At 58.9% G+C, this 24,821-nt stretch overlaps 3 protein-coding genes across 4 annotated transcripts in view; 2 read left to right on the top strand and 1 right to left on the bottom strand.

Annotated features, from left to right (window-relative positions):
- Positions 1-13,026, top strand: part of ATXN2L (ataxin 2 like) — a 17,141-nt gene extending 4,115 nt beyond the window's left edge. The window contains 18 exon segments of the mRNA XM_080639835.1: positions 963-1,075; positions 3,412-3,503; positions 4,905-5,057; positions 5,976-6,135; positions 6,235-6,309; positions 6,888-6,976; positions 6,978-7,105; positions 7,198-7,259; positions 7,908-8,047; positions 8,248-8,317; positions 8,414-8,599; positions 8,697-8,760; positions 8,889-9,115; positions 9,436-9,565; positions 9,642-9,709; positions 9,824-10,081; positions 10,453-10,612; positions 12,743-13,026. Coding sequence (XP_080495961.1) covers positions 963-1,075; positions 3,412-3,503; positions 4,905-5,057; positions 5,976-6,135; positions 6,235-6,309; positions 6,888-6,976; positions 6,978-7,105; positions 7,198-7,259; positions 7,908-8,047; positions 8,248-8,317; positions 8,414-8,599; positions 8,697-8,760; positions 8,889-9,115; positions 9,436-9,565; positions 9,642-9,709; positions 9,824-10,081; positions 10,453-10,612; positions 12,743-12,783 — 2,216 coding nt within the window. The 3' untranslated portion in view covers positions 12,784-13,026.
- Positions 13,018-14,704, bottom strand: LOC308232598 (uncharacterized protein; the record flags this gene model as incomplete). The annotated part of the gene is made up of 4 exons (XM_080639815.1): positions 13,018-13,281; positions 14,028-14,141; positions 14,395-14,448; positions 14,564-14,704. The coding sequence occupies 4 exons, from the start codon at positions 14,702-14,704 to the stop codon at positions 13,204-13,206; spliced, it is 387 nt and encodes a 128-aa protein (XP_080495941.1). The 3' UTR covers positions 13,018-13,203.
- Positions 14,600-24,821, top strand: THOC6 (THO complex subunit 6). Of its 2 annotated transcripts, none has more exons than XM_080639830.1 (10): positions 14,600-14,881; positions 14,961-15,025; positions 16,089-16,192; positions 16,430-16,467; positions 16,982-17,053; positions 22,501-22,699; positions 23,217-23,266; positions 23,357-23,419; positions 23,786-23,896; positions 24,693-24,821. In XM_080639830.1, the coding sequence occupies exons 1-9, from the start codon at positions 14,703-14,705 to the stop codon at positions 23,832-23,834; spliced, it is 819 nt and encodes a 272-aa protein (XP_080495956.1). In that variant the 5' UTR covers positions 14,600-14,702; the 3' UTR covers positions 23,835-23,896; positions 24,693-24,821. The 2 variants fall into 2 exon arrangements, with proteins under 2 accessions (XP_080495956.1, XP_080495957.1); XM_080639831.1 differs by having other exon boundaries at positions 14,601-14,881; positions 22,597-22,699.

Genomic DNA, 24,821 nt, shown 5'->3' with positions numbered 1-24,821 from the left:
GTCTCTGTGGGTCTCTATGGGTCTCTTTCTATGGGGTCTCTATGGGGTCTCTCTCTATGGGGTCTCTATGAGTCTCTGTTGGGTGTCTATGGGTCCCTATGGGGTCCCTATGGGTCTCTATGGGTCTCTATGGGTCCCTATGGGGTCTCTATGGGTCTCTATGGGTCTCTATGGGGTTTCTATGGCGTCTCTGTGGGTCTCTATGGGTCTCTTTCTATGGGGTCTCTATGGGGTCTCTCTCTATGGGGTCTCTATGAGTCTCTGTTGGGTCCCTATGGGGTCTCTATGGGTCTCTATGGGTCCCTATGGGGTCTCTATGGGTCCCTATGGGGTCTCTATGGGTCTCTATGGGTCTCTATGGGGTTTCTATGGGGTCTCTATGGGGTCTCTATGGGGTCTCTATGGGGCTCTATGGGGCTCTATGGGGGCTCTATGGGGTCCCTATGGGTCCCTATGGGTCCCTATGGGGTCCCTATGGGGTCTCTATGGGTCTCTATGGGTCTCTATGGGGTCACTATGGGGTCCCTATGAGTCTCTATGGGGTCTCTATGGGGTCTCTATGGGGTCTCTGTGGGGTCTCTATGGGGTTTCTATGGTGTCTCTGTGGGTCTCTATGGGTCTCTTTCTATGGGGTCTCTATGAGTCTCTGTTGGGTGTCTGTGGGTCTCTATGGGTCTCTATGGGGTCTCTATGGGTCTCTTTGGGTCCCTATGGGGTCTCTATGGGTCTCTATGGGTCCCTATGGGTCTCTATGGGGTCTCTATGGGTCTCTATGGGGTCTCTATGGGTCTCTATGTGTCCCTATGGGTCTCTATGGGGTCTCTATGGGTCTCTATGGGGTCTCTAATGGGTCTCTATGTGTCCCTATGGGTCTCTATGGGTCTCTATGGGGTCTTTATGGGTCTCTCTCTATGGGTCCCTATGGGTCTCTGTGGGTCCTGAGGTGGCGCTGGGGGTCCCAGGCAGGTTCCCGGAGGCGGGGCTGCGCCTCAATGGGCAGCACCGGGAGAAGCCGCTGCAGCGCTGGGAGGGCGGCGACGGCGCCTGCGACGAGTACGACCTGGACTCGGACCTGGTGAGCCCCAAAACGGCTTAAAACACCCCAAAAATGGCTTAAAACACCCAAAAACGGCTTAAAACACCCCAAAAATGGCTTAAAACACCCCAAAAATGGCTTAAAACACCTAAAAACGGCTTAAAACACCCCCAAAATGGCTTAAAACACCCCAAAATGGCTTAAAACACCCCAAAAAGACTTAAAACACCCAAAACCGGCTTAAAACACCAAAACCGGCTTAAAACACCCCAAAAATGGCTTAAAACACCCAAAAAATGGCTTAAAACCCCCAAAAACGGCTTAAAACACCCAAAAACGGCTTAAAACACCCCAAAAAACGGCTTAAAGCACCCCAAAAACGGCTTAAAAACCCCAAAAACGGCTTGAAACACCCCAAAAACGGCTTAAAACACCCCAAAACCGGCTTAAAACACCCAAAACCGGCTTGAAACTCCCCAAAACCGGCTTAAAACACCCAAAAACGGCTTAAAACACCCAAAAACGGCTTGAAACACCCCCAAAACGGCTTGAAACACCCCCAAAACGGCTTGAAACACCCCCAAAACGGCTTGAAACACCCCAAAAATGGCTTGAAACACCCAAAACCGGCTTGAAACACCCCAAAAATGGCTTGAAACACCCCCAAAATGGCCCGAATCACCCCAAAAATGGCTTAAAACACCCAAAAACGGCTTAAACCACCCCAAAAATGGCCCAAAATCACCCCAAAAACGGCTTGAAACACCCCAAAAACGGCTTGAAACACCCCAAAAATGGCCCGAATCACCCCAAAAATGGCTAAAACACCCCAAAAACGGCTTAAAACACCCCAAAAACGGCTTAAAACACCCAAAAACGGTTTAAAACACCCCAAAAATGGCCCGAAACACCCCAAAAATGGCTTAAAACACCCCAAAAATGGCTTAAAACACCCAAAAACCGCTTAACACACCCCAAAAATGGCCCGAATCACCCCAAAACCGGCTTAAAACACCCAAAACCGGCTTAAAACACCCCAAAAATGGCTTAAAACACCCAAAAAATGGCTTAAACCACCCCAAAAACGGCCCGAAACACCCCAAAAACGGCTTAAAATACCCCAAAATGGCCCGAAACACCCAAAAACGGATTAAAACACCCAAAAATGGCTTAAAGCACCCCGAAAGTGGCTTAAACACCCCTAAAAATGGTTTAAAGCACCCCAAAATGGCTTAAAGCACCCAGAAGTGGTTTAAACCACCCAAAAATGGCCCGAAACACCCCGAAAATGGCCCAAACACCCCAAAATGGCTTAAAACACCCCAAAACCGGTTTAGATACCCTCAAAATGGCTCAACTACCCCAAAAATGAGTTCGAATGCCCTGAAAATGGTTGAAACACCCCAAAAACGTCCTGAAACACCCTAAAAATGGTTTAGAACACCCCAAAACCGGGTTTAGGTGCCCCCAAAACGGCCAAAATACCCCAAAATGAGCTAAAATGCCCTAAAAACGGCTGAAACACCCCCAAAACGGCCGCCGTTTTTATCCAAAATCTCTCTTTTTCCCCCAGAATCCATTTTACCCAAAATCCTAGTTTTTCACCCCAAAATCCCTTTTTTCCCCAAAATCTTGTTTGTTTTTTTTACCCAAAATCCCCTTTTTCCCCCCAAAATCCCACTTTTTCCCCAAAATCCCACTTTTTCCCCCCAAAATCCCCTTTTCCCCGAAATCCCGTGTTTTTTACCCAAAATCCCTCTTTTTTCCCCCCAAAATCCCTATTTTTACCCTAAATCCCTCTTTTCCCTCCCCAAATCCCTGTTTTTTACCCAAAATCCTATTTTTCCACCCCAAAATCCCGCGTTTTTCCTCCCAAAATGCCTTTTTCCCCCCAAAATCCCTATTTTTACCCCAAATCCCTCTTTCCCCCCCCAAATCCCCGTTTTTTACCCAAAATCCCACTTTTCCACCCCAAAATCCCCTTTTCCCCAAATCCCACTTTTTACCCAAAATCCCACTTTTTTCCCCCAAATCCCCCTTTTCCCCCAAATCCCATTTTTCCCCCCTAAATCTCTCTTCCCCCCCCAAACTGCCCGTTTTTACCCCAAATCCCCCTTTTCCCCTCCTAAATCCCCCTTTTTCCCCCCAAACTGCCCGTTTTACCCCAAATCCCTCTTTTTTCCCCCCAAATCCCCCTTTTCCCCTCCTAAATCCCCCTTTTTCCCCCCAAGCTGCCCGTTTTTACCCAAATCCCTCTTTTTTCCCCCAAATCCCCCTTTTCTCCCAAATCCCCTTTTCCCCTCCTAAATCCCCCTTTTTCCCCCCAAGCTGCCCGTTTTTACCCAAAATCCCTCTTTTTTGCCCCAAACCGGCAGTCCAACGGCTGGGACCCCAATGAGATGTTCAAGTTCAACGAGGAGACCTACGGGGTGAAGACCACCTACGACAGCAGCCTGGCCTCCTACACGTAAAGCACCGGGGCCCCGTTTCGGGGGGTTTGGGCCGGTTTTGACCATTTTTGGGTGGTTTTGGCCATTTTTGGGTGGTTTTGGCCATTTTTGGGTGGTTTTGGCCATTTTTGGGTGGTTTTGGCCATTTTGGGCCAGTTTTGGCCCTTTCAGGCTGGTTTTGGCCATTTTTGGGTGGTTTTGGCCATTATTGGATGGTTTTTTGGGTGGTTTTGGCCATTTTTGGGTGGTTTTGGCCATTCTTGGATAGCTTTTGGGTGGTTTGGGCCATTTTGGGCCAGTTTTGGCCCTTTCAGGCTGGTTTTGGCCATTTTTGGGTGGTTTTCGCCATTTTTGGATGGTTTTTTTGGGTGGTTTTGGCCATTTTTGGGTGGTTTTGGCCATTCTTGGATAGCTTTTGGGTGGTTTGGGCCATTTTGGGCCAGTTTTGGCCCTTTCAGGCTGGTTTTGGCCATTTTTGGGTGGTTTTCGCCATTTTTGGATGGTTTTTTGGGTGGTTTTGGCCATTTTTGGGTGGTTTTGGCCATTCTTGGATAGCTTTTGGGTGGTTTGGGCCATTTTGGGCCAGTTTTGGCCCTTTCAGGCTGGTTTTGGCCATTTTTGGGTGGTTTTCGCCATTTTTGGATGGTTTTTTGGGTGGTTTTGGTCATTTTAGGCCGGTTTTGGCCATTTTGGGCTGGTTTTGGCCATTTTTAGGTGGTTTTGGCCATTATTGGATGGTTTTTGGGTGGTTTTGGCCATTTTTGGGTGGTTTTGGCTCTTTTGGGCCCGTTTTGGCCATTTTTGAGTGGTTTTTGGGCTGGTTTTGGCCGTTTCTGGGTGGTTTTGGGCCGTTTTTGGTGGGGGTTTGGCCGTTTCTGGGTGGTTTTGGGGTGTTTTTGGGGCGGTTTTGGGGCGGTTTTTGGGTGTTTTTGGGGGCAGTTTTGGCCGTTTTTGGGTGGTTTTGGGGCAGTTTTTGGCCGTTTTTGGGTGTTTTTGGGGCAGTTTTGGCCGTTTTGGGGTGTTTTGGGGCGGTTTTGGGGCGGTTTTTGGGTGTTTTTGGGGCAGTTTTGGCCGTTTTTGGGTGTTTTTGGGGCGGTTTTGGCCGGTTTTGGGTGTTTTTGGGGCGGTTTTGGCCGTTTTTGGGTGTTTTTGGGGCAGTTTTGGCCGTTTTGGGGTGTTTTGGGGCGGTTTTGGGGCGGTTTTTGGGTGTTTTTGGGGCAGTTTTGGCCGTTTTTGGGTGTTTTTGGGGGCAGTTTTGGCCGTTTTGGGGTGTTTTGGGGCGGTTTTTGGGTGTTTTTGGGGCAGTTTTGGCCGTTTTTGGGTGTTTTTGGGGCGGTTTTGGCCGTTTTTGGGTGTTTTTGGGGCGGTTTTTGGGTGTTTTGGGGCCGGTTGTGCCCGTTTCCCGTCTCTCCCCCCAGGGTGCCGCTGGAGAAGCAGAACTCGGCCGCGTTCCGGCAGCGGGAGGCGCGCGCGGCCGCTCTGGCGCGGGAGATCGAGGGCAGCCCCCAGCACCGGCTGCGCGCGGCCGCCGAGGAGCACGAGGAGGGGCACGAGGAGCGCCCGGCGCGGAGGTGGGGCCAAAACAACCCCAAATGGGGCAAAATCGACCCAAAATTGGGCGAAATCGACCCCAAATTGGGCAAAATCGACCCAAAATTGGGCAAAATCGACCCTGAATTGGGCAAAATCGACCCTGAATTGGGTGAGATCGACCCCAATCAGGCAAAATCGACCCCGAATTGGGTGAGATCGACCCAAAATTGGGTGAAGTCGACCCCAAATTGGGCAAAATCGACCCCAAATTGGGCAAAATCGACCCCAAATTGGGCGAAATCGACCCCAATTGGGCAAAATCGACCCAATATTGGGTGAAATCGACCCCGAATTGGGTGAGGTCGACCCAAAATTGGGTGAAATCGACCCCAAATCGGGCAAAATTGACCCAAAATTGGGTGAAATCGACCCCAAATTGGGCGAAATCGACCCAAAATTGGGTGAAATCGACCCAAAATTGGGTGAAATCGACCCCAAATTGGGCGAAATCGACCCCAAATTGGGCGAAATCGACCCCGAATTGGGCAAAATCGACCCTGAATTGGGCAAAATCGACCCCAAATTGGGCGAAATCGGCCCCAAATTGGGCAAGATTGACCCAAAATTGGGTGAAATCAACCCGAAATCGGGCGAAATTGGGCGAAATCTGCCAAAATTCGGTATAATCCACCTGAAATTGAGTAAAATCCACCCAAATGGGGCAAAATTGACCCGAAATTTGGGCGCAATCGAGCCAGAAGTGGGCAAAATGGAGCAAATCGGCTGAAAATGGAGCAAAATCCACCCAAAACAGAGCCGGATTGACTGAAATTGAGCGGAACTGACCCAAAACCGGCCTAAATTACCCCAAAATAGAGCCAGATTTGGCCCATGACCCCCCTTTGTCCCATAACCCCTCCCCCCCCCCATTGACCCCTCCCCCCTTTCCATTGCAGGGACCCCAAGTTCCCGCCCCTCCCCCAGCGCCCGCGGGGGGGGCTCCGCTGCTCCCCCGTGGGGGAGGGGCCCCCAGACCCCCCGGGGGGGGAGGGGCCGGAAGTGCCCCTCCCCCCACCCCGAGGCGCCCCCCCCACCCGGAGCCGGGGGTCAATGGAGGTGAGAGGGGGAGGGGCCTAAAGGGGAGGGGCTTAAAGGGGGGGAGGGGCTACAATGAAGCCCCTCCCCCACTCTGTGTCCCCTCCCCCCCCCTTTTAGGCCCCTCCCCCAAGGCCCAGCGACCCCCCCGTGGGGGGAAGGGCAGCGGAGGGGGGTGCCCATCCCCCACCCCTGGTGAGAAGGGGGGAGGGGGTAAAGGGGGGGGGGAGGGGGATGTGGGGTGGGGGAGGGGCTTATGGATGTGTGGGGTGGTTATGGGGCAGCTGTGGGGAGGTTATGGGGCATTGATGGGGTGTGTGGGGCACTTGTGGGGCAGCTGTAGGGGGTGTGGGTCATTTACGGGACTGCTATGGGGTGCTTATGGGGCAGCTATGGGGTGGTTATGGGGCACTTATGGGGGATGTGGGCACTTTTGGGAAATCTATGGGGGGTGTGGGAAACTTGTGGGGCAGCTATAGGGGTGTGGGTCACTTACTGGCGGTGTGGGTTACTTATGGGACTGCTATGGGGTGCTCGTGGGGCACTTACGGGGGATGTGGGGCACTTATGGGGCACGTATGGGGTGTGGGGCGCTTATGGGATCGCTGTGGGGTAGTTATGGGGCACTTATGGGGCCGCTATGGGGTGGTTACGGGGCAGCTGTGGGGTGGTTATGGGGCACTTATGGGGCCACTATGGGGTGGTGATGGGGGGTGTGGGGATGGGTCTTTGGGGTAGGGGAGGGGCTATAACTCACTCTCTCTCCCCCCCAGCCCCCCGCCTGCCCCTCCCCCGCTCCCCCAAGCCCAGCCCCTCCCCCCTCCCGGACCCCTCCCCCTCCCCCCCTCCCGCGGTGGGGGAGGGGCCGCCCCCTCCCCCCACCTCCCCCTGCCCCTCCCCCACCCTTTCCCTCTCCCCCTCCCCCACCCAGGATCCGCCCCTCCCCCCTCCGGCTCGGACCTCGCGGGACCCCCAGAGCCCCCCCGCAAAGGTGAGGGGGGGGGAGGGGCTTGTGACCCCCAAGTGACCCCGTTGTGACCCCCTTGTGACCCCCATTTTTGGGGTCCTCCCCCTCCCCCCCAGGTCCATCAGAGCAGCAGCGGAACCAATTGGAGGAGCTGAGGAAGTTTGGGGCCCAGTTTAAGGTGTGGGGCAGCGGTGGGGTGGATGTTGGGCACTTGGGGAGCACCTGTGGGTTACTTATGGGGCACGTATGGGGTGTGTGGGTCTCTTATGGGGCACGTATGGGGTGTGTGGGTCACGGGGCACGTATGGGGTGTGTGGGTCACTTATGGGGCACGTATAGGGTGTGTGGGTCACTTATGGGGCAGCTATGGGGTGCATATGGGTCACTTATGGGGCAGCTATGGGGTGCTTAGGGGTCACTTATGGGGCAGCTATGGGGTGCGTAGGGGTCACTTATGGGGCAGCTATGGGGTGCTTAGGGGTCACTTATGGGGCAGCTATGGGGTGCGTAGGGGTCACTTATGGGGCAGCTATGGGGTGCGTAGCGATCACTTATGGGGAAACTATGGGGTGCGTAGGGGTCACTTATGGGGCAGCTATGGGGTGCGTAGGGGTCACTTATGGGGCAGCTATGGGGTGCGTAGGGGTCACTTATGGGGCAGCTATGGGGTGCGTAGGGGTCACTTATGGGGCAGCTATGGGGTGCGTAGGGGTCACTTATGGGGCAGCTATGGGGTGCGTAGGGGTCACTTATGGGGCAGCTATGGGGTGCGTAGGGGTCACATACGGGGCAGCTATGGGTCACTGACCCCTCCCCCCCCCTCCAGCTCCAGCCCAGCACCGTCCCCCCGGACCCCCCCTCGGAGCCCCTCCCCCCCCCTCGCAGCGGCCCCTCCCCCCCCGCGGCCCCCCCCGAGGCCCAAGGGGGAGGTGGGGGAGGGGCGGGGACCCCCCAGGACAAGGATGAGTGAGTGGGGGCGGGGCTTCGAGGGGAGGGGGGCGGGGCTTCGAGGGGTCGATTTTGGCCCTAAAAACCCCCATTTTGGGGCTGTTTCTCCCCGGTTTTTTTGGGGGGGATGGTTCCAAGTGGGGGGAGGGGCTTCTGAAGCTCCTCCCCCCTAATTAGCATCTAATTAACCCCGTTTTAATTACGCCCTCCCCCAATAGGCAGGTGAAGAAGTCGACCCTGAACCCCAATGCCAAGGAGTTCAACCCCTCCAAGCCCCTATTGGCTGTGGTGAGGGGGGAGGGGGGGCGGGGCTTAAGGGGGGGCGGGGCTTGAGGGGGTGACCCCCCCTTTAACCCCTCCCCCCCCCCATTTCCCTCCCCATAGGGCAAAGCCGCTGCCCCCCCCTCACCGGGGCCTCGCCTCCACCCCTCCCCCACCCTGGGGGTCATGACCCCGCCGGGGGCGGGGCAAGGTGGGGGAGGGGCAGGAGGAGGTGGGGGGGGAGGGGCGAGCAGCATCTACGCCCCTCCCCCGCCCTATATCTCCTATATCCCCCAGCTGCACGTGCAGGTAAAGCCCCTCCCCCCACCTTTGGAACCCCTCCCCCACTCCTCCGAGCCCCTCCCCCACCCCTTTTAAGCCCCTCCCCCCCCCCCTTCTGTTTCAGGCCCCCCAAATGTACCCGTACCCCGTGGCCACCCCCACCCAAGGCAAATACAGGGGGGGTAAAGGTGAGTGGCCCCTCCCCCTCCCCCAGGTGACCCCCCCATCGCCCCTCCCCCCGCGATATGAGCCCGATATCGCCCCTCCCCCACCCCTCCCTGACGTCTTTTTGCCCCTCCCCCCCCTTTCTCAACAGGTTCCCTCCCCCCGCCGCCGCCGCGCTCGGAGCAGCCTCACGCCCCTCCCCCCGCCGCCCCTCCCCCGTCGGCCTCTGCCCCTCCCCCGCCTCCCTTGGTGCCTGTGGCCGCCCCTCCCCCCCCGCCCCCTCCCCCCCATTACTCTCAATACATCTCCTATGGGCCCCCCCAGGCCTTCGGGGGGGGGCAGGCGCTCGTGCAGCCCCTCCCCCACTACCCGTCGCAGGTAAGCAGGTTGGGGGAGGGGCGATAGGGGGGTTATATCGTGGGGGGAGGGGCGACAGGGGGGTTATATCGCGGGGGGAGGGGCGACAGGGGGGTTATATCGTGGGGGGAGGGGCAATATGGGGGCTATATCGCGGGGGGAGGGGCGATAGGGGGGTTATATCGTGGGGGGAGGGGCGACAGGGGGGTTATATCGTGGGGGGAGGGGCAATATGGGGGCTATATCGCGGGGGGAGGGGCGATAGAGGGGTTATATCGTGGGGGGAGGGGTGATAGGGGGATCATGTGACTTGAAGCTCCCTCCCCCCCCTCCCTCTTCAGGCCGTGTTTGCGCCGCTGCTCCCCGGCAGCCCCCGCCTGCACCCCTCCCCCACCCTGGTCTCCTCCGCCGCCCCTCCCCCCCCCCAGTTCCCTGCCAGCGACCAATCAGGAGCCCCGCAGGCCCTGTACGGTGAGTGGAGCCCCTCCCCCCACCCCATCGAGCCCCTCCCCCCCCCCTTTCTCTAACTCGGCCCCTCCCCCCACAGCCGCCGTCCATCAGCCCTTCCCCCCCCCAGCGCCGGCCGGGAACCCGCCGCCCCCTCCCCCGAGCCAGGTAATGAGGGGTGGGGGAGGGGCCTATAGGGTGGGGGGAGGGGCTCAATTGGGGGGGGGAAGGGGCCTCTTGTGGCCCCTCCCCTCCTCTGACTCCTCCCCTCCCCCCCCACAGGGAGGGCAGCAGCCGCCATTGTTCCCCCCCGCTCCTCCCCCCCCCGGCGCCCCCTCCCCCCAGAGCAGCTTCGCCCAACCCCCTCCGGCCCCTCCCCCCACCCCGTCCCCCGCCGCCCCTCCCCCACCCCCGCCGCCTCCCCCGCCCCCTCCCCCTGCTCCCTCGGCCCCTCCCCCCAGCGCCGCTGCTGCCGCCGCCGCCGTCTACGCCCTTCACCAGAGCCTGACCCACGGCTATGGGGTGGCGCATGTGGGGCAGGTGGGGGAGGGGCGAGACTGTATGTATAGGGTGGGGGAGGGGCGATACGGGGGTGATATCGTGGGGGGAGGGGCAATAAGGGGGTGATATTGTGGGGGGAGGGGCAATGGGGGGCTATATCGTGGGGGGAGGGGCAATAAGAGGCTGATATCATGGGGGGAGGGGCAATAGGGGGGTTATATCGTGGGGGGAGGGGCAATAGGGGGGTGATATCGTGGGGGGAGGGGCAATGGGGGGCTATATCGTGGGGGGAGGGGTGATAAGGAACTTATATCGTGGGGGGAGGGGCCATAGGGGGGTTATATTGCGGGGGGAGGGGTGATGCTGGTGTCTCCTGACCCCTCCCCCTCCCCCCTCCCCCCCCCCCCCAGGCCCACGTGCAGACGGGGCTGGCGGCTGCCCCTCCCCCCCCTCACCCCGGGGCTGCCCATCCCCCCCCCCAGGTGATGCTGCTGCACCAGAGCCACGGGGGGGGGCAGGGGGGGGGTGGCGTCACCCCCGGGCCCTTCCCCTACATCAGCCACCACCAAGGTGAGGGGGGCACTTGTGGGGCTGATGGTGGTGCTTATGGGGCGCTGGAGGGGGCACTTATGGGGCTGGGGAAGGTCACTTATGGGGCCGAATGGTCACTTATGGGTCAGGGGAAGGTCACTTTTGGGGCAGAATGGTCACTTAGGGGGCTGGGGAAGGTCACTTATGGGGCAGAATGGTCACTTATGGGTCAGGGGAAGGTCACTTATGGGGCAGAATGGTCACTTGTGGGGCTGCGGAAGCTCACTTTTGGGGCAGAATGGTCACTTAGGGGGCTGGGGAAGGTCACTTATGGGGCAGAATGGTCACTTGTGGGGCCAGGGAAGGTCACTTATGGGGCAGAATGGTCACTTAGGGGGCTGGGGAAGGTCACTTACGGGGCAGAATGGTCACTTGTGGGGCCAGGGAAGGTCACTTATGGGGCAGAATGGTCACTTAGGGGGCTGGGGAAGGTCACTTATGGGGCAGAATGGTCACTTGTGGGGCCAGGGAAGGTCACTTATGGGGCAGAATGGTCACTTAGGGGGCTGGGGAAGGTCACTTACGGGGCAGAATGGTCATTTATGGGGCTGGGGAAGGTCACTTGTGGGGCCGAATGGTCACTTGTGGGGCCAGGGAAGGTCACTTATGGGGCAGAATGGTCACTTAGGGGGCTGGGGAAGGTCACTTATGGGGCAGAATGGTCACTTGTGGGGCCAGGGAAGGTCACTTATGGGGCAGAATGGTCACTTAGGGGGCTGGGGAAGGTCACTTACGGGGCAGAATGGTCACTTATGGGGCTGGGGAAGGTCACTTGTGGGGCCGAATGGTCACTTGTGGGGCCAGGGAAGGTCACTTATGGGGCAGAATGGTCACTTGTGGGGCCAGGGAAGGTCACTTATGGGGCAGAATGGTCACTTAGGGGGCTGGGGAAGGTCACTTATGGGGCAGAATGGTCACTTATGGGTCAGGGGAAGGTCACTTGTGGGGCCGAATGGTCACTTGTGGGGCTGGGGAAGGTCACTTATGGGGCAGAATGGTCACTTATGGGTCAGGGGAAGGTCACTTATGGGGCAGAATGGTCACTTAGGGGGCTGGGGAAGGTCACTTACGGGGCCGAATGGTCACTTGTGGGGCCAGGGAAGGTCACTTATGGGGCAGAATGGTCACTTAGGGGGCTGGGGAAGGTCACTTATGGGGCAGAATGGTCACTTGTGGGGCCAGGGAAGGTCACTTATGGGGCAGAATGGTCACTTAGGGGGCTGGGGAAGGTCACTTACGGGGCAGAATGGTCATTTATGGGGCTGGGGAAGGTCACTTGTGGGGCCGAATGGTCACTTGTGGGGCCAGGGAAGGTCACTTATGGGGCAGAATGGTCACTTAGGGGGCTGGGGAAGGTCACTTATGGGGCAGAATGGTCACTTGTGGGGCCAGGGAAGGTCACTTATGGGGCAGAATGGTCACTTAGGGGGCTGGGGAAGGTCACTTACGGGGCAGAATGGTCACTTATGGGGCTGGGGAAGGTCACTTGTGGGGCCGAATGGTCACTTGTGGGGCCAGGGAAGGTCACTTATGGGGCAGAATGGTCACTTGTGGGGCCAGGGAAGGTCACTTATGGGGCAGAATGGTCACTTAGGGGGCTGGGGAAGGTCACTTATGGGGCAGAATGGTCACTTATGGGTCAGGGGAAGGTCACTTGTGGGGCCGAATGGTCACTTGTGGGGCTGGGGAAGGTCACTTATGGGGCAGAATGGTCACTTGTGGGGCCAGGGAAGGTCACTTATGGGGCAGAATGGTCACTTAGGGGGCTGGGGAAGGTCACTTATGGGGCAGAATGGTCACTTATGGGTCAGGGGAAGGTCACTTTTGGGGCAGAATGATCACTTAGGGGGCTGGGGAAGGTCACTTATGTGGGTGGAGGGATTTATGGCATCGGGAGATGTCACTTATGGGGCACAGTGATCACTTATGGGTCAGGGGAAGGTCACTTATGGGGCAGAATGGTCACTTGTGGGGCTGGGCTTGTCACTTATGGGGGGGGACCTCTGGTATTGGCAGATGTTACTTATGGGGCAGAGCAGTCACTTATGGGGCTGGGGGGGTTACTTATGGGGTGCCCCACATTTACCTCCCCCCCCATCTCCTTTCCAGTCCAGTCCCAGCAGATCCAGTTCCACCCCCCGGGCAACTGACGCCGCCCCCCAAGTGGCTTCTTCTGCCCCCCAAGTGTGGGGCTGGAGGATGGGGAGGAATCCATGGGGCAGAGCTGGGGCCGCCCCTCCCCCCTTCCCCCTCCCCCCCCCCCCCCCCCCCCCGTCCTCGGGGGCTTTTCTATTATTTATAGTGGGGGGAGGGGGGGAGGAAATCACCAAAACCCCGGAAACTGCCCCAAAACGACCCCCAAAGAGAGCAAAAAAACCGCCAAAAAGAGTAAAAAAATAAAGTTTTTGGTTCATTTCGGGGGGTGGGGGAGGGGCGAAGGGGGGGAGGGGGCAGAAAGGGGCTCTATGGGGTGGGGGAGGGGCTTAATGGGTGCGTGGGGCACGTGTGGGGGGAGGGCTCTATGGGGTGGGGGAGTCCTTGCCCTCCCCCCTGCCCCATGGGGGGGGGTCTCAGCCCCCCAAGTAGCAGCTGAACACGGTGGGGGAGGGGCAGTTGTGGGGCATCAGCGGCCTCAGGGGATGTGGGGCCTGTGGGGCAGAGAAAGGGGGAGGGGCTGGGGGGGGGGGACACGAGCCCGAGATTCAACCCCAGCCCCACAGATCCACCCATAGACCCCATAGGCACCCCACAACCCCCCTCTAGAAACCCATAAGCGCCACATAGGGCCCCATAGACACCCCATAGCCCCCCACAAACACCCCACAGACCCCCCATAGAGACCCAAAGCCCCCCATAGACTCCCTATAGACCCTCCATAGCGCCCCACAGATACCCCACAGCCCCCCATAGACAATCACAGACACCCCATAGCCCCCTATAGACACCCTACGGACCCTCCATAGCGCCCCACAGCCACCCCTTAGACCCCCCACAGACCCCACGTAAACACGCCATAGACCCCCCCCCCAGACACCCCATAGCCCCCCATAGACACCCTAATGGACCCTCCATAGCGCCCCACAGCCCCCCATAGACAATCATAGATGCCCCATAGCCCCCCATAGACCCTCCATAGCGCCCCACAGACACCCCATAAACACCCCATAGACCCCCCCATAGAGACCCCATAGACCCCCGACAGACCCCCCCATAAACACCCCATAGAGACCCATAGTTCCCCATAGACACCCTATAGACCCTCCATAGCGCCCCACAGCCCCCCACAGACTATCAGATGCCCCATAGCCCCCCCTAGACACCCTATAGAGCCCCATAGACCCCCCATAGACACCCTATAGAGCCCCATAGACCCCCCACAGCCCCCCATAGACACCTCGGGGGGAGCCCGTTCCCGCTGTAGCCGTGGTCGTGCTGAGCTCCCAGCACCCGGAGCCGAGCGGCGGCCACGGCCTCCGGCAGCCGCTGCTTGGGGGGGGGCGGCGCCTCCCTGCGACCCATAGAGACCCCATAGAGCCCCATAGGGACCCATAGAGCCCCATAGGGACCCATAGAGACCCATAGAGACCCCATAGAGCCCCATAGGGACCCCATAGAGACCCCTAGAGACCCCATAGAGACCCCATAGAGCCCCATAGGGACCCATAGAGACCCATAGAGACCCCATAGAGCCCCATAGGGACCCATAGAGACCCATAGAGACCCCATAGAGACCCCATAGGGACCCGTTACCCCCCACTCACCACTCGCAGGCCGCCGTTCGCCGCTTGCTGCCGGGGCCTGGGTGGGATGAGGCGCTGGTGGGGGGTATAAACCCATTAGCTCCCCATTGATTACTCATTAATAGCCATTAATTAGCCGTTAATGAGCATTAATTAGGCATTAATTAGCGCCATCAACGCCGCTCCTCACCCCCCGCCGCTCCCCTCCGCCTCCATCCGGGTCCTTCCGCTCTGAGGTGACGCCCCGCCCCCTTTGCGTGCGTGCGCGCGCTCTGACGTCACCACGCCGACGCACGCACAGAGGAGGAGCGGGAAGAAGAAGAAGTGTCATGGCGGCGCCCACCCGCCCGGGCCTTGAAGCGGCTCCTCCGCCATTGCCTTTACCGGTCCCGGGCGGCGTGAAGCGATCGCGGCAGCTCCTCCACATGAGCGTCCTCTCCCTGAGCGCTTCCCCCTGCGGCCGGTACCTGGCGGCGGGGAACAACTACGGCGAGATCGCGGTGTTCAGGTAGACCCGGGCCCGGCCGCTGCCGCCGCCCTCAGGGGCCGGAGCGGGGCCTTCAATGTCCGCTCCCCTTCACCCGCAGCCTCTCGGCCGCCCTCAGCGCGGAGGCCAAGGAGGAGAGCAAGAGGCCCATTGGGGTGTTCCAGGGTCGGTATTCCCGGTATTCCCAATGGATGCTTATGGGAGGGGGGGGGGGAGTTGGGGTTTGCTGTGGTTCGGGCCCATTGGCGTGATCCCATTCCTATGGATCCCGCCATTCCTGACCTATTCCCAATGGTGCGATCCCATTCCTATGGATCCCGCCATTCCTGACCTATTCCCAATGGTCCGATCCCATTCCTATGGATCCCAGCATTCCTGACCCATTTCCGTGATGTTCCAGCCCCATTCCTGGCCCTATTGCCATGGATTCCCAATATTCCACCCTTATTCCCAATGTCCTAGGATGCTCCAGCTCTGTCCTTACAACCGCTGCCCCATTCCCATAACATCCATTCTGTTCCCATGAGTCCCAGTCCCATTCCCATGATTCCCGCCCATCCCCATTGTATCCCATTCCCTTCCCAATATCCCCACCTCATTCCCAACACCCCCGGCCCCATTCCCACCATGTCCCATTCCCTGCTCGTGATCCCGGCCCCATCCCCACCCCATTCCCATGATCCCAGCCCCGTTCCCATGATCCCAACCCCGTTCCCATGCTCCCATTCCCATGCTCCCATTCCCATGATCCCATGATCCCATTCCCATGATCCCGTTCCCATGCTCCCAGACCCATTCCCATGATCCCAGCCCCATTCCAATGATCCCATTCCCATGATCCCATTCCCATGATCCCATTCTCATGCTCCCATTCCCATGATCCCAGCCCCATTCCCATGCTCCCAGCCCCATTCCCATGCTCCCAGCCCCATTCCCATGCTCCCAGCCCCATTCCCATGATCCCATTCCCATGCTCCCATTCCCACGATCCCAGCCCCATTCCCATGATCCCATTCCCATGATCCCACCCTATGATCCCAGCCCCATTCCCACGATCCCAGCCCCATGATCCCAGCCCCATTCCCATGATCCCATTCCCATGCTCCCAGCCCCATTCCCACGATCCCAGCCCCATTCCCATGATCCCATTCCCATGATCCCATTCCCACGATCCCAGCCCCATTCCCATGATCCCATTCCCATGCTCCCATTCCCCCTCTCTCCGCAGCCCATCCGGGCCCTGTCTATTCCCTGGCCTCCAGCGAGCGGCTCCTGCTCAGCGCCGGCGATGGGGAAGTGAAGGCCTGGGCCTGGCCCGAGCTGGGCAAGAAGGTGAAGCCACGCCCCCTTTCCCCATAGGCCACGCCCCCTTACCCGTAGACCACGCCCCCTTATCCATAGGCCCCACCCTTAGCCCCGCCCCTTTAGCCCCTTCCATTCACCCCAACCAATCCCCATTGACCACGCCCCCTCTTTTAGCCCCGCCCACCACTTTAATCCCCTCCCCGAGCCCCGCCCACCCCCTTTAAGCCCCGCCCCTTCCTCTGACCCCTCCCACCCCCTCCATAGGGCACAAGGGAGCTCTGGACCCGCCGCCCCCCCTGCAGGTCAGTGACCTCTGACCCCTTGGGGTGGGAGGGGCTTAAAGAGAGGGAGGGGCTTAAAGGGGTGGGAGGGGCTTAAAGGGGTGGGAGGGGCTTGAAGGGGTGGGAGGGGCTTAAAGGGAGGGGGGGCTTAAAGGGGTGGGAGGGGCTTGAAGGGATGGGAGGGGCTTAAAGGGGTGGGAGGGGCTTAAGGGGAGGGAGGGGCTTAAAGAGAGGGAGGAGCTAAAGGGGAGGGTGGGGCTTAAGGGGAGGGAGGGGCTTGAAGGGGAGGGAGGGGCTTAAAGAGGAGGGAGGGGCTTGAAGGGGTGGGAGGGGCTTAAAGGGGTGGGAGGGGCTTAAACTGTCCCCCCCCGCCATAGGACGAGCCTGGAGGTGCCCGAGATCAACAGCCTCCAATTGAACCCCCGGGTGAGGGGGGGGGGGGTGACCCCCCCCGTGACCCCCCCCCCCCGTGACCTCAGGTGACCTGATGTGAGCTCACATGACCCTGATGTGCCCCCCCCCCTCCCCCCCCCAGGAGAACTGCGTGGTGCTGGCGGGGGGGGACGGAGCCGTGCGGGTGCTGGAGCTGGAGAGCGGGAGCTTCACGGTGAGGGGGACGGGGTATAGGGGGTATAGGGGGTATAGAGCGTGTATGGGGTATAGGGGGTATATGGGGTATAGAGCGTGTATGGGGTATAGGGGGTATAGGGGGTATAGAGCGTGTATGGGGTATAGGGGGTATATGGGGTATAGAGCGTGTATGGGGTATAGGGGGTATAGGGGGTATAGAGCGTGTATGGGGTATAGGGGGTATATGGGGTATAGAGCGTGTATGGGGTATAGGGGGTATAGGGGGTATAGAGCGTGTATGGGGTATAGGGGGTATAGGGGGTATAGAGTGTGTATGGGGTATAGGGGGTATAGAGCGTGTATGGGGTATAGGGGGTATAGGGGGTATAGAGCGTGTATGGGGTATAGGGGGTATAGAGCGTGTATGGGGTATAGGGAGTATATGGGGTATAGAGCGTGTATGGGGTATAGGGGGTGTATGGGGTATAGAGCGTGTATGGGGTATAGGGGGTATATGGGGTATAGAGCGTGTATGGGGTATAGGGGGTATATGGGGTATAGAGCGTGTATGGGGTATAGGGGGTATAGGGGGTATAGAGCGTGTATGGGGTATAGGGGGTATAGAGCGTGTATGGGGTATAGGGGGTATATGGGGTATAGAGCGTGTATGGGGTATAGGGGGTATAGGGGGTATAGAGCGTGTATGGGGTATAGGGGGTATAGGGGGTATAGAGCGTGTATGGGGTATAGGGGGTATAGAGCGTGTATGGGGTATAGGGGGTATATGTGGTATAGGGGGTATATGGGGTATAGAGCGTGTATGGGGTATAGGGGGTATATGGTGTATATGGCGTGTATGGGGTATAGGGGGTATATGGGGTATAGGGGGTATATGGGGTATAGAGCGTGTATGGGGTATAGGGGGTATATGGGGTATAGAGCGTGTATGGGGTATAGGGGGTATATGGGGTATAGAGCGTGTATGGGGTATAGGGGGTATATGGGGTATAGGGGGTATATGGGGTATAGAGCGTGTATGGGGTATAGGGGGTATATGGGGTATAGGGGGTATAGGGGGTATAGAGGGTGTATGGGGTATAGGGGGTATAGGGGGTATAGGGGGTATAGAGGGTGTATGGGGTATAGGGGGTATATGGGGTATAGGGGGTATATGGGGTATAGAGCGTGTATGGGGTATAGGGGGTATATGGTGTATATGGCGTGTATGGGGTATAGGGAGCGTATAGGATATATAAGATAAGCAAGATGTGTTTTCTATATGGGGTATATAAGATATATAGGATATATGGGATATATGTGGTACATAGACTATACAGGATGTATGGGGTGTATGGGGTATATAACGCATATAGAACGTATGGAATATAGGGTATATATGGGGTATGTAGGATATATAGGGTGTATGGGATACATGGGGTATATATAATATATAATATATGAGGTGTGAAGTAGGGGGTAGGGGTATATGGGATATAAGGTATGGAACAGAGGGTATGGCATAGAGCATATGGCGTGTAGGGCATGGGGTGTATGTTACATGGGATAGGGGATGTGTATTACATGGAATACGAGGTAAGGGATATGGGTATGGGATCCAGGCTCTGGGGTCTGTGTCCCATGGGATCCAGGCTCTGGGGTCTGTGTCCCATGGGATCCAGGCTCTGGGGTCTGTGTCCTATGGGATCCAGGCTCTGGGGTCTGTGTCCTATGGGATCCAGGCTCTGGGGTCTGTGTCCTATGGGATCCAGGCTATGGGGTCTGTGTCCCATGGGATCCAGGCTATGGGCTCTGTGTCCTATGGGATCCAGGCTCTGGGGTCTGTGTCCTATGGGATCCAGGCTCTGGGGTCTGTGTCCTATGGGATCCAGGCTCTGGGCTCTGTGTCCCATGGGATCCAGGCTCTGGGGTCTGTGTCCTATGGGATCCAGGCTCTGGGCTTTGTGTCCTATGGGATCCAGGCTCTGGGGTCTGTGTCCTATGGGATCCAGGCTATGGGCTCTGTGTCCTATGGGATCCAGGCTCTGGGCTCTGTGTCCTATGGGATCCAGGCTCTGGGGTCTGTGTCCTATGGGATCCAGGCTCTGGGGTCTGTGTCCCATGGGATCCAGGCTCTGGGCTCTGTGTCCTATGGGATCCAGGCTCTGGGCTCTGTGTCCTATGGGATCCAGGCTCTGGGCTCTGTGTCCCATGGGATCCAGGCTCTGGGGTCTGTGTCCTATGGGATCCAGGCTCTGGGCTCTGTGTCCCATGGGATCCAGGCTCTGGGCTCTGTGTCCCATGGGATCCAGGCTCTGGGGTCTGTGTCCTATGGGATCCAGGCTCTGGGCTCTGTGTCCCATGGGATCCAGGCTCTGGGCTCTGTGTCCTATGGGATCCAGGCTCTGGGCTCTGTGTCCTATGGGATCCAGGCTCTGGGCTCTGTGTCCTATGGGATCCAGGCTCTGGGCTCTGTGTCCCATGGGATCCAGGCTCTGGGCTCTGTGTCCCATGGGATCCAGGCTCTGGGGTCTGTGTCCTATGGGATCCAGGCTCTGGGCTCTGTGTCCTATGGGATCCAGGCTCTGGGGTCTGTGTCCCATGGGATCCAGGCTCTGGGGTCTGTGTCCTATGGGATCCAGGCTCTGGGCTCTGTGTCCCATGGGATCCAGGCTCTGGGCTTTGTGTCCTATGGGATCCAGGCTATGGGCTCTGTGTCCTATGGGATCCAGGCTCTGGGGTCTGTGTCCTATGGGATCCAGGCTATGGGCTCTGTGTCCTATGGGATCCAGGCTCTGGGCTCTGTGTCCTATGGGATCCAGGCTCTGGGCTCTGTGTCCTATGGGATCCAGGCTCTGGGCTCTGTGTCCCATGGGATCCAGGCTCTGGGATCCTGTGTCCTATGGGATCCAGGCTCTGGGGTCTGTGTCCCATGGGATCCAGGCTCTGGGATCCTGTGTCCCATGGGATCCAGGCTCTGGGATCCTGTGTCCTATGGGATCCAGGCTCTGGGGTCTGTGTCCCATGGGATCCAGGCTATGGGCTCTGTGTCCTATGGGATCCAGGCTCTGGGGTCTGTGTCCTATGGGATCCAGGCTATGGGCTCTGTGTCCCATGGGATCCAGGCTATGGGCTCTGTGTCCCATGGGATCCAGGCTATGGGCTCTGTGTCCCATGGGATCCAGGCTCTGGGCTCTGTGTCCTATGGGATCCAGGCTCTGGGCTCTGTGTCCTATGGGATCCAGGCTCTGGGCTCTGTGTCCCATGGGATCCAGGCTATGGGGTCTGTGTCCTATGGGATCCAGGCTCTGGGGTCTGTGTCCCATGGGATCCAGGCTCTGGGCTCTGTGTCCCATGGGATCCAGGCTCTGGGCTCTGTGTCCTATGGGATCCAGGCTCTGGGCTCTGTGTCCTATGGGATCCAGGCTCTGGGGTCTGTGTCCCATGGGATCCAGGCTCTGGGGTCTGTGTCCCATGGGATCCAGGCTCTGGGGTCTGTGTCCTATGGGATCCAGGCTCTGGGCTTTGTGTCCTATGGGATCCAGGCTCTGGGGTCTGTGTCCTATGGGATCCAGGCTCTGGGCTCTGTGTCCTATGGGATCCAGGCTCTGGGGTCTGTGTCCTATGGGGTCCAGGCTCTGGGCTCTGTGTCCTATGGGCTCTGTGTCCTATGGGATCCAGGCTCTGGGGTCTGTGTCCCATGGGATCCAGGCTCTGGGCTCTGTGTCCCATGGGATCCAGGCTCTGGGATCCTGTGTCCTATGGGATCCAGGCTCTGGGCTCTGTGTCCCATGGGATCCAGGCTCTGGGGTCTGTGTCCTATGGGATCCAGGCTCTGGGCTCTGTGTCCCATGGGATCCAGGCTCTGGGGTCTGTGTCCTATGGGATCCAGGCTATGGGCTCTGTGTCCTATGGGATCCAGGCTCTGGGCTCTGTGTCCTATGGGATCCAGGCTATGGGCTCTGTGTCCTATGGGATCCAGGCTCTGGGCTCTGTGTCCTATGGGATCCAGGCTATGGGCTCTGTGTCCTATGGGATCCAGGCTCTGGGCTCTGTGTCCCATGGGATCCAGGCTCTGGGATCCTGTGTCCTATGGGATCCAGGCTCTGGGGTCTGTGTCCCATGGGATCCAGGCTCTGGGATCCTGTGTCCCATGGGATCCAGGCTCTGGGATCCTGTGTCGTATGGGATCCAGGCTCTGGGGTCTGTGTCCTATGGGATCCAGGCTATGGGCTCTGTGTCCCATGGGATCCAGGCTATGGGCTCTGTGTCCCATGGGATCCAGGCTCTGGGCTCTGTGTCCTATGGGATCCAGGCTCTGGGGTCTGTGTCCTATGGGATCCAGGCTCTGGGCTCTGTGTCCTATGGGATCCAGGCTCTGGGCTCTGTGTCCCATGGGATCCAGGCTATGGGGTCTGTGTCCTATGGGATCCAGGCTCTGGGGTCTGTGTCCCATGGGATCCAGGCTCTGGGGTCTGTGTCCCATGGGATCCAGGCTCTGGGCTCTGTGTCCTATGGGATCCAGGCTATGGGCTCTGTGTCCTATGGGATCCAGGCTCTGGGCTCTGTGTCCCATGGGATCCAGGCTCTGGGCTCTGTGTCCTATGGGATCCAGGCTCTGGGGTCTGTGTCCTATGGGATCCAGGCTCTGGGGTCTGTGTCCTATGGGATCCAGGCTCTGGGCTCTGTGTCCTATGGGATCCAGGCTCTGGGGTCTGTGTCCCATGGGATCCAGGCTCTGGGCTCTGTGTCCTATGGGATCCAGGCTCTGGGCTCTGTGTCCTATGGGATCCAGGCTCTGGGGTCTGTGTCCTATGGGATCCAGGCTCTGGGGTCTGTGTCCTATGGGATCCAGGCTCTGGGGTCTGTGTCCTATGGGATCCAGGCTCTGGGGTCTGTGTCCTATGGGATCCAGGCTCTGGGCTCTGTGTCCCATGGGATCCAGGCTCTGGGATCCTGTGTCCTATGGGATCCAGGCTCTGGGCTCTGTGTCCCATGGGATCCAGGCTCTGGGCTCTGTGTCCTATGGGATCCAGGCTCTGGGGTCTGTGTCCTATGGGATCCAGGCTATGGGCTCTGTGTCCTATGGGATCCAGGCTCTGGGCTCTGTGTCCTATGGGATCCAGGCTCTGGGGTCTGTGTCCTATGGGATCCAGGCTCTGGGCTCTGTGTCCTATGGGATCCAGGCTCTGGGCTCTGTGTCCTATGGGATCCAGGCTATGGGCTCTGTGTCCCATGGGATCCAGGCTCTGGGATCCTGTGTCCTATGGGATCCAGGCTCTGGGGTCTGTGTCCCATGGGATCCAGGCTCTGGGCTCTGTGTCCTATGGGATCCAGGCTCTGGGGTCTGTGTCCTATGGGATCCAGGCTATGGGCTCTGTGTCCTATGGGATCCAGGCTCTGGGCTCTGTGTCCTATGGGATCCAGGCTCTGGGGTCTGTGTCCTATGGGATCCAGGCTCTGGGCTCTGTGTCCTATGGGATCCAGGCTCTGGGCTCTGTGTCCTATGGGCTCTGTGTCCTATGGGATCCTGTATCCCGTGGGATCCGGTCCCTTCCCCATCCCTCCCTGCCCCGTTCCCAGCACGAGCTCCGGGGGCACCGGGACCTCGTTCACTGCCTGGCGCTGCGGGAGCTGCCCCCCCACGTGCTCTCGGGGGGCGAGGACGGCACCGTGCGCCTCTGGGGTCAGCCCCTCCCCCACCCCACGTTCCCCCTCCCCCATTGCCCCTCCCCCCCTCTCGTTGCCCCTCCCCCATTGCCCCTCCCCCCTCTCGTTGCCCCTCCCCCCTCTCGTTGCCCTCCCCCCATTGCCCATTCCCCCACCCCCATTGCCCCTCCCCATCCCCCCATTGCCCCTCCCCCCTCTCGTTGCCCCTCCCCTATTGCCCCTCCCCCACCCATTGCCCCCCCTCTCATTGCCCTCCCCCCATTGCCCCTCCCCCATCCCCCCATTGCCCCTCCCCCTCTCGTTGCCCCTCCCCCCTCGTTGCCCCTCCCCCACCCCCATTGCCCCTCCCCCATCCCCTCCATTGCCCCTCCCCCCATTGCCCCTCCCCCATCCTCCCCATCGCCCCTCCCCCCACCCATTGCCCTTCCCCCGCCCCCATCGCCCTTTCTCCACTGCCCCTCCCCCATCCCAATTGCCCCTCCCCCATCGCCCCTCCCCCACTGACCCCCTTTTTTCCCCTCCCCCACCCCCAGATCTCCGCAGTGGGACCCAGGCCCAGGTCATTGAGGTGCACAAGTACGAGGTAAGGGGGGGGGGGGTGCACCCCCATCCCCCCCCCCATCCCCCCATGGCCCCCCCATCCCCCCCATTCCTGCCCATCCCCCCCCCATAGGAATGCAGCCGCCCCAACCATGGGAAGTGGATCCGGTGCCTGGCCACGGACTCTGATTGGATGGTGAGAAATAGGGGGCGTGGCCAGGAGGGGAAGGGGATTGGCCAATGGGGAGGGAGGGGGCGTGGCTATGGGAGGGGGTGTGTCAAGGAGGGCGCTGTGATTGGCCAATGGGGGAGGAGGGGGGCGTGGCTACTGGAGGGGGTGTGTCAATGAGGGCGCTGTGATTGGCCAATGTGGAGGCAGGGGGAGCGTGGCTATGGGAGGAGGGCGCCGTGATTGGCCGATGGGGAGGGAGGCGGCGTGGCTATGGGAGGAGGGCGCCGTGATTGGCCGATGGGGAGGGAGGCGGCGTGGCTATGGGAGGAGGGCGCTGTGATTGGCCGATGGGGACGGGGGGGCGTGGCCTGGGCTGACCCATTGCCGCAGGTGTGCGGGGGGGGCCCGGCCCTCACCCTCTGGCACCTGCGCTCCGTGACCCCCACGACCGTGTTCCCGCTGCCGCCGCGCCAGCACCACGCGCTCTTCCACCAGGACCTGGTCAGTGCGGGCCCCTATAGAGCCCTATAGACCCATATAGAGCCCTATAGACCCATAGGGATCACTATAGGGTAATATAGACTTACATAGACCCACACAAAGCTATGTGGCTTCACACCTATATAGAACACTATAGACCTATATAAGCTCCTATAGAGTGATATAGGCCCATATAGACTGCTATGGGGTGGTATAGATCAATGCAGAAGTATATGGGCCAGTATAGATCCATAATGGATAAGTATAGGCCTGGCCACTGTAGACCAGTAGGGACCCATATAGGTCGTTATAGACCCATATAGAATGGGATAGAGTGGTATAGATGGGTGCAGAACAGTGTGGGGCAGTATAGAATGATATAGGGCCCTATAAACTTGTATGGATCAGAGCAGGGTAAGTCAGTATAGGGCAATATAGGGTAACATAGGGTGATGGAGATGAGGGTAGGGTAGTATAGAAGACACCAGTATGGATCTATATGGGTTAACATACACCGCTGTAGGTTAATATGGAGCAATGTAGGGTAATGCAGGTCAATATAGCTTTATTTAGGTCAGTATGTTTTAGTATAGGGCAGTATAGATCAATATAAGCTCCTATAGATCAATATAGAGTAGTATAAATGGATATGGAGCAGAATAGAGCAACATAGACAATATGCGTTGGTATAGACCCCTATAGATCGCTATAGATCAACGTAGACAATATGGATCAGTATAGAGTCCTATAGACCCCTATAGACCCTATCCCCCCCCATTGCCCCCTATGCCCTCCATACCGGACCGTACCATTGCAGGTGCTGGCGGGGGGGCCCGGCCCGGCCCTGCACCAGCTCCAGCTCAGTGGGGAGCTGCGGGGCCGCGTCCCCTGCACCCCCCCTGCCCTGCGCTGCCTCTGCCTCAGCCCCCGGACCCCCGAGCACCAG

This window comes from Psittacula echo (genome assembly GCF_963264785.1).
Source record: "Psittacula echo genome assembly, contig: SCAFFOLD_46, whole genome shotgun sequence".
Lineage (NCBI taxonomy): Eukaryota > Metazoa > Chordata > Aves > Psittaciformes > Psittacidae > Psittacula > Psittacula echo.
Note: the sequence above shows the minus strand (reverse complement) of the source record. Positions and strands in the feature narration are given on the sequence as shown.

Bases quoted from the DNA above. Each gene is read 5' to 3' on its own strand.
- THOC6 (XM_080639830.1), top strand. From the start codon at position 14,703: ATGGCGGCGCCCACCCGCCCGGGCCTTGAAGCGGCTCCTCCGCCATTG. The intron at 16,193-16,429 runs GTGAAGCCACGC...CCCCCTCCATAG, and splicing joins GGCCCGAGCTGGGCAAGAAG to GGCACAAGGGAGCTCTGGAC. The intron at 22,700-23,216 runs GTCAGCCCCTCC...CCCCACCCCCAG, and splicing joins CGGCACCGTGCGCCTCTGGG to ATCTCCGCAGTGGGACCCAG.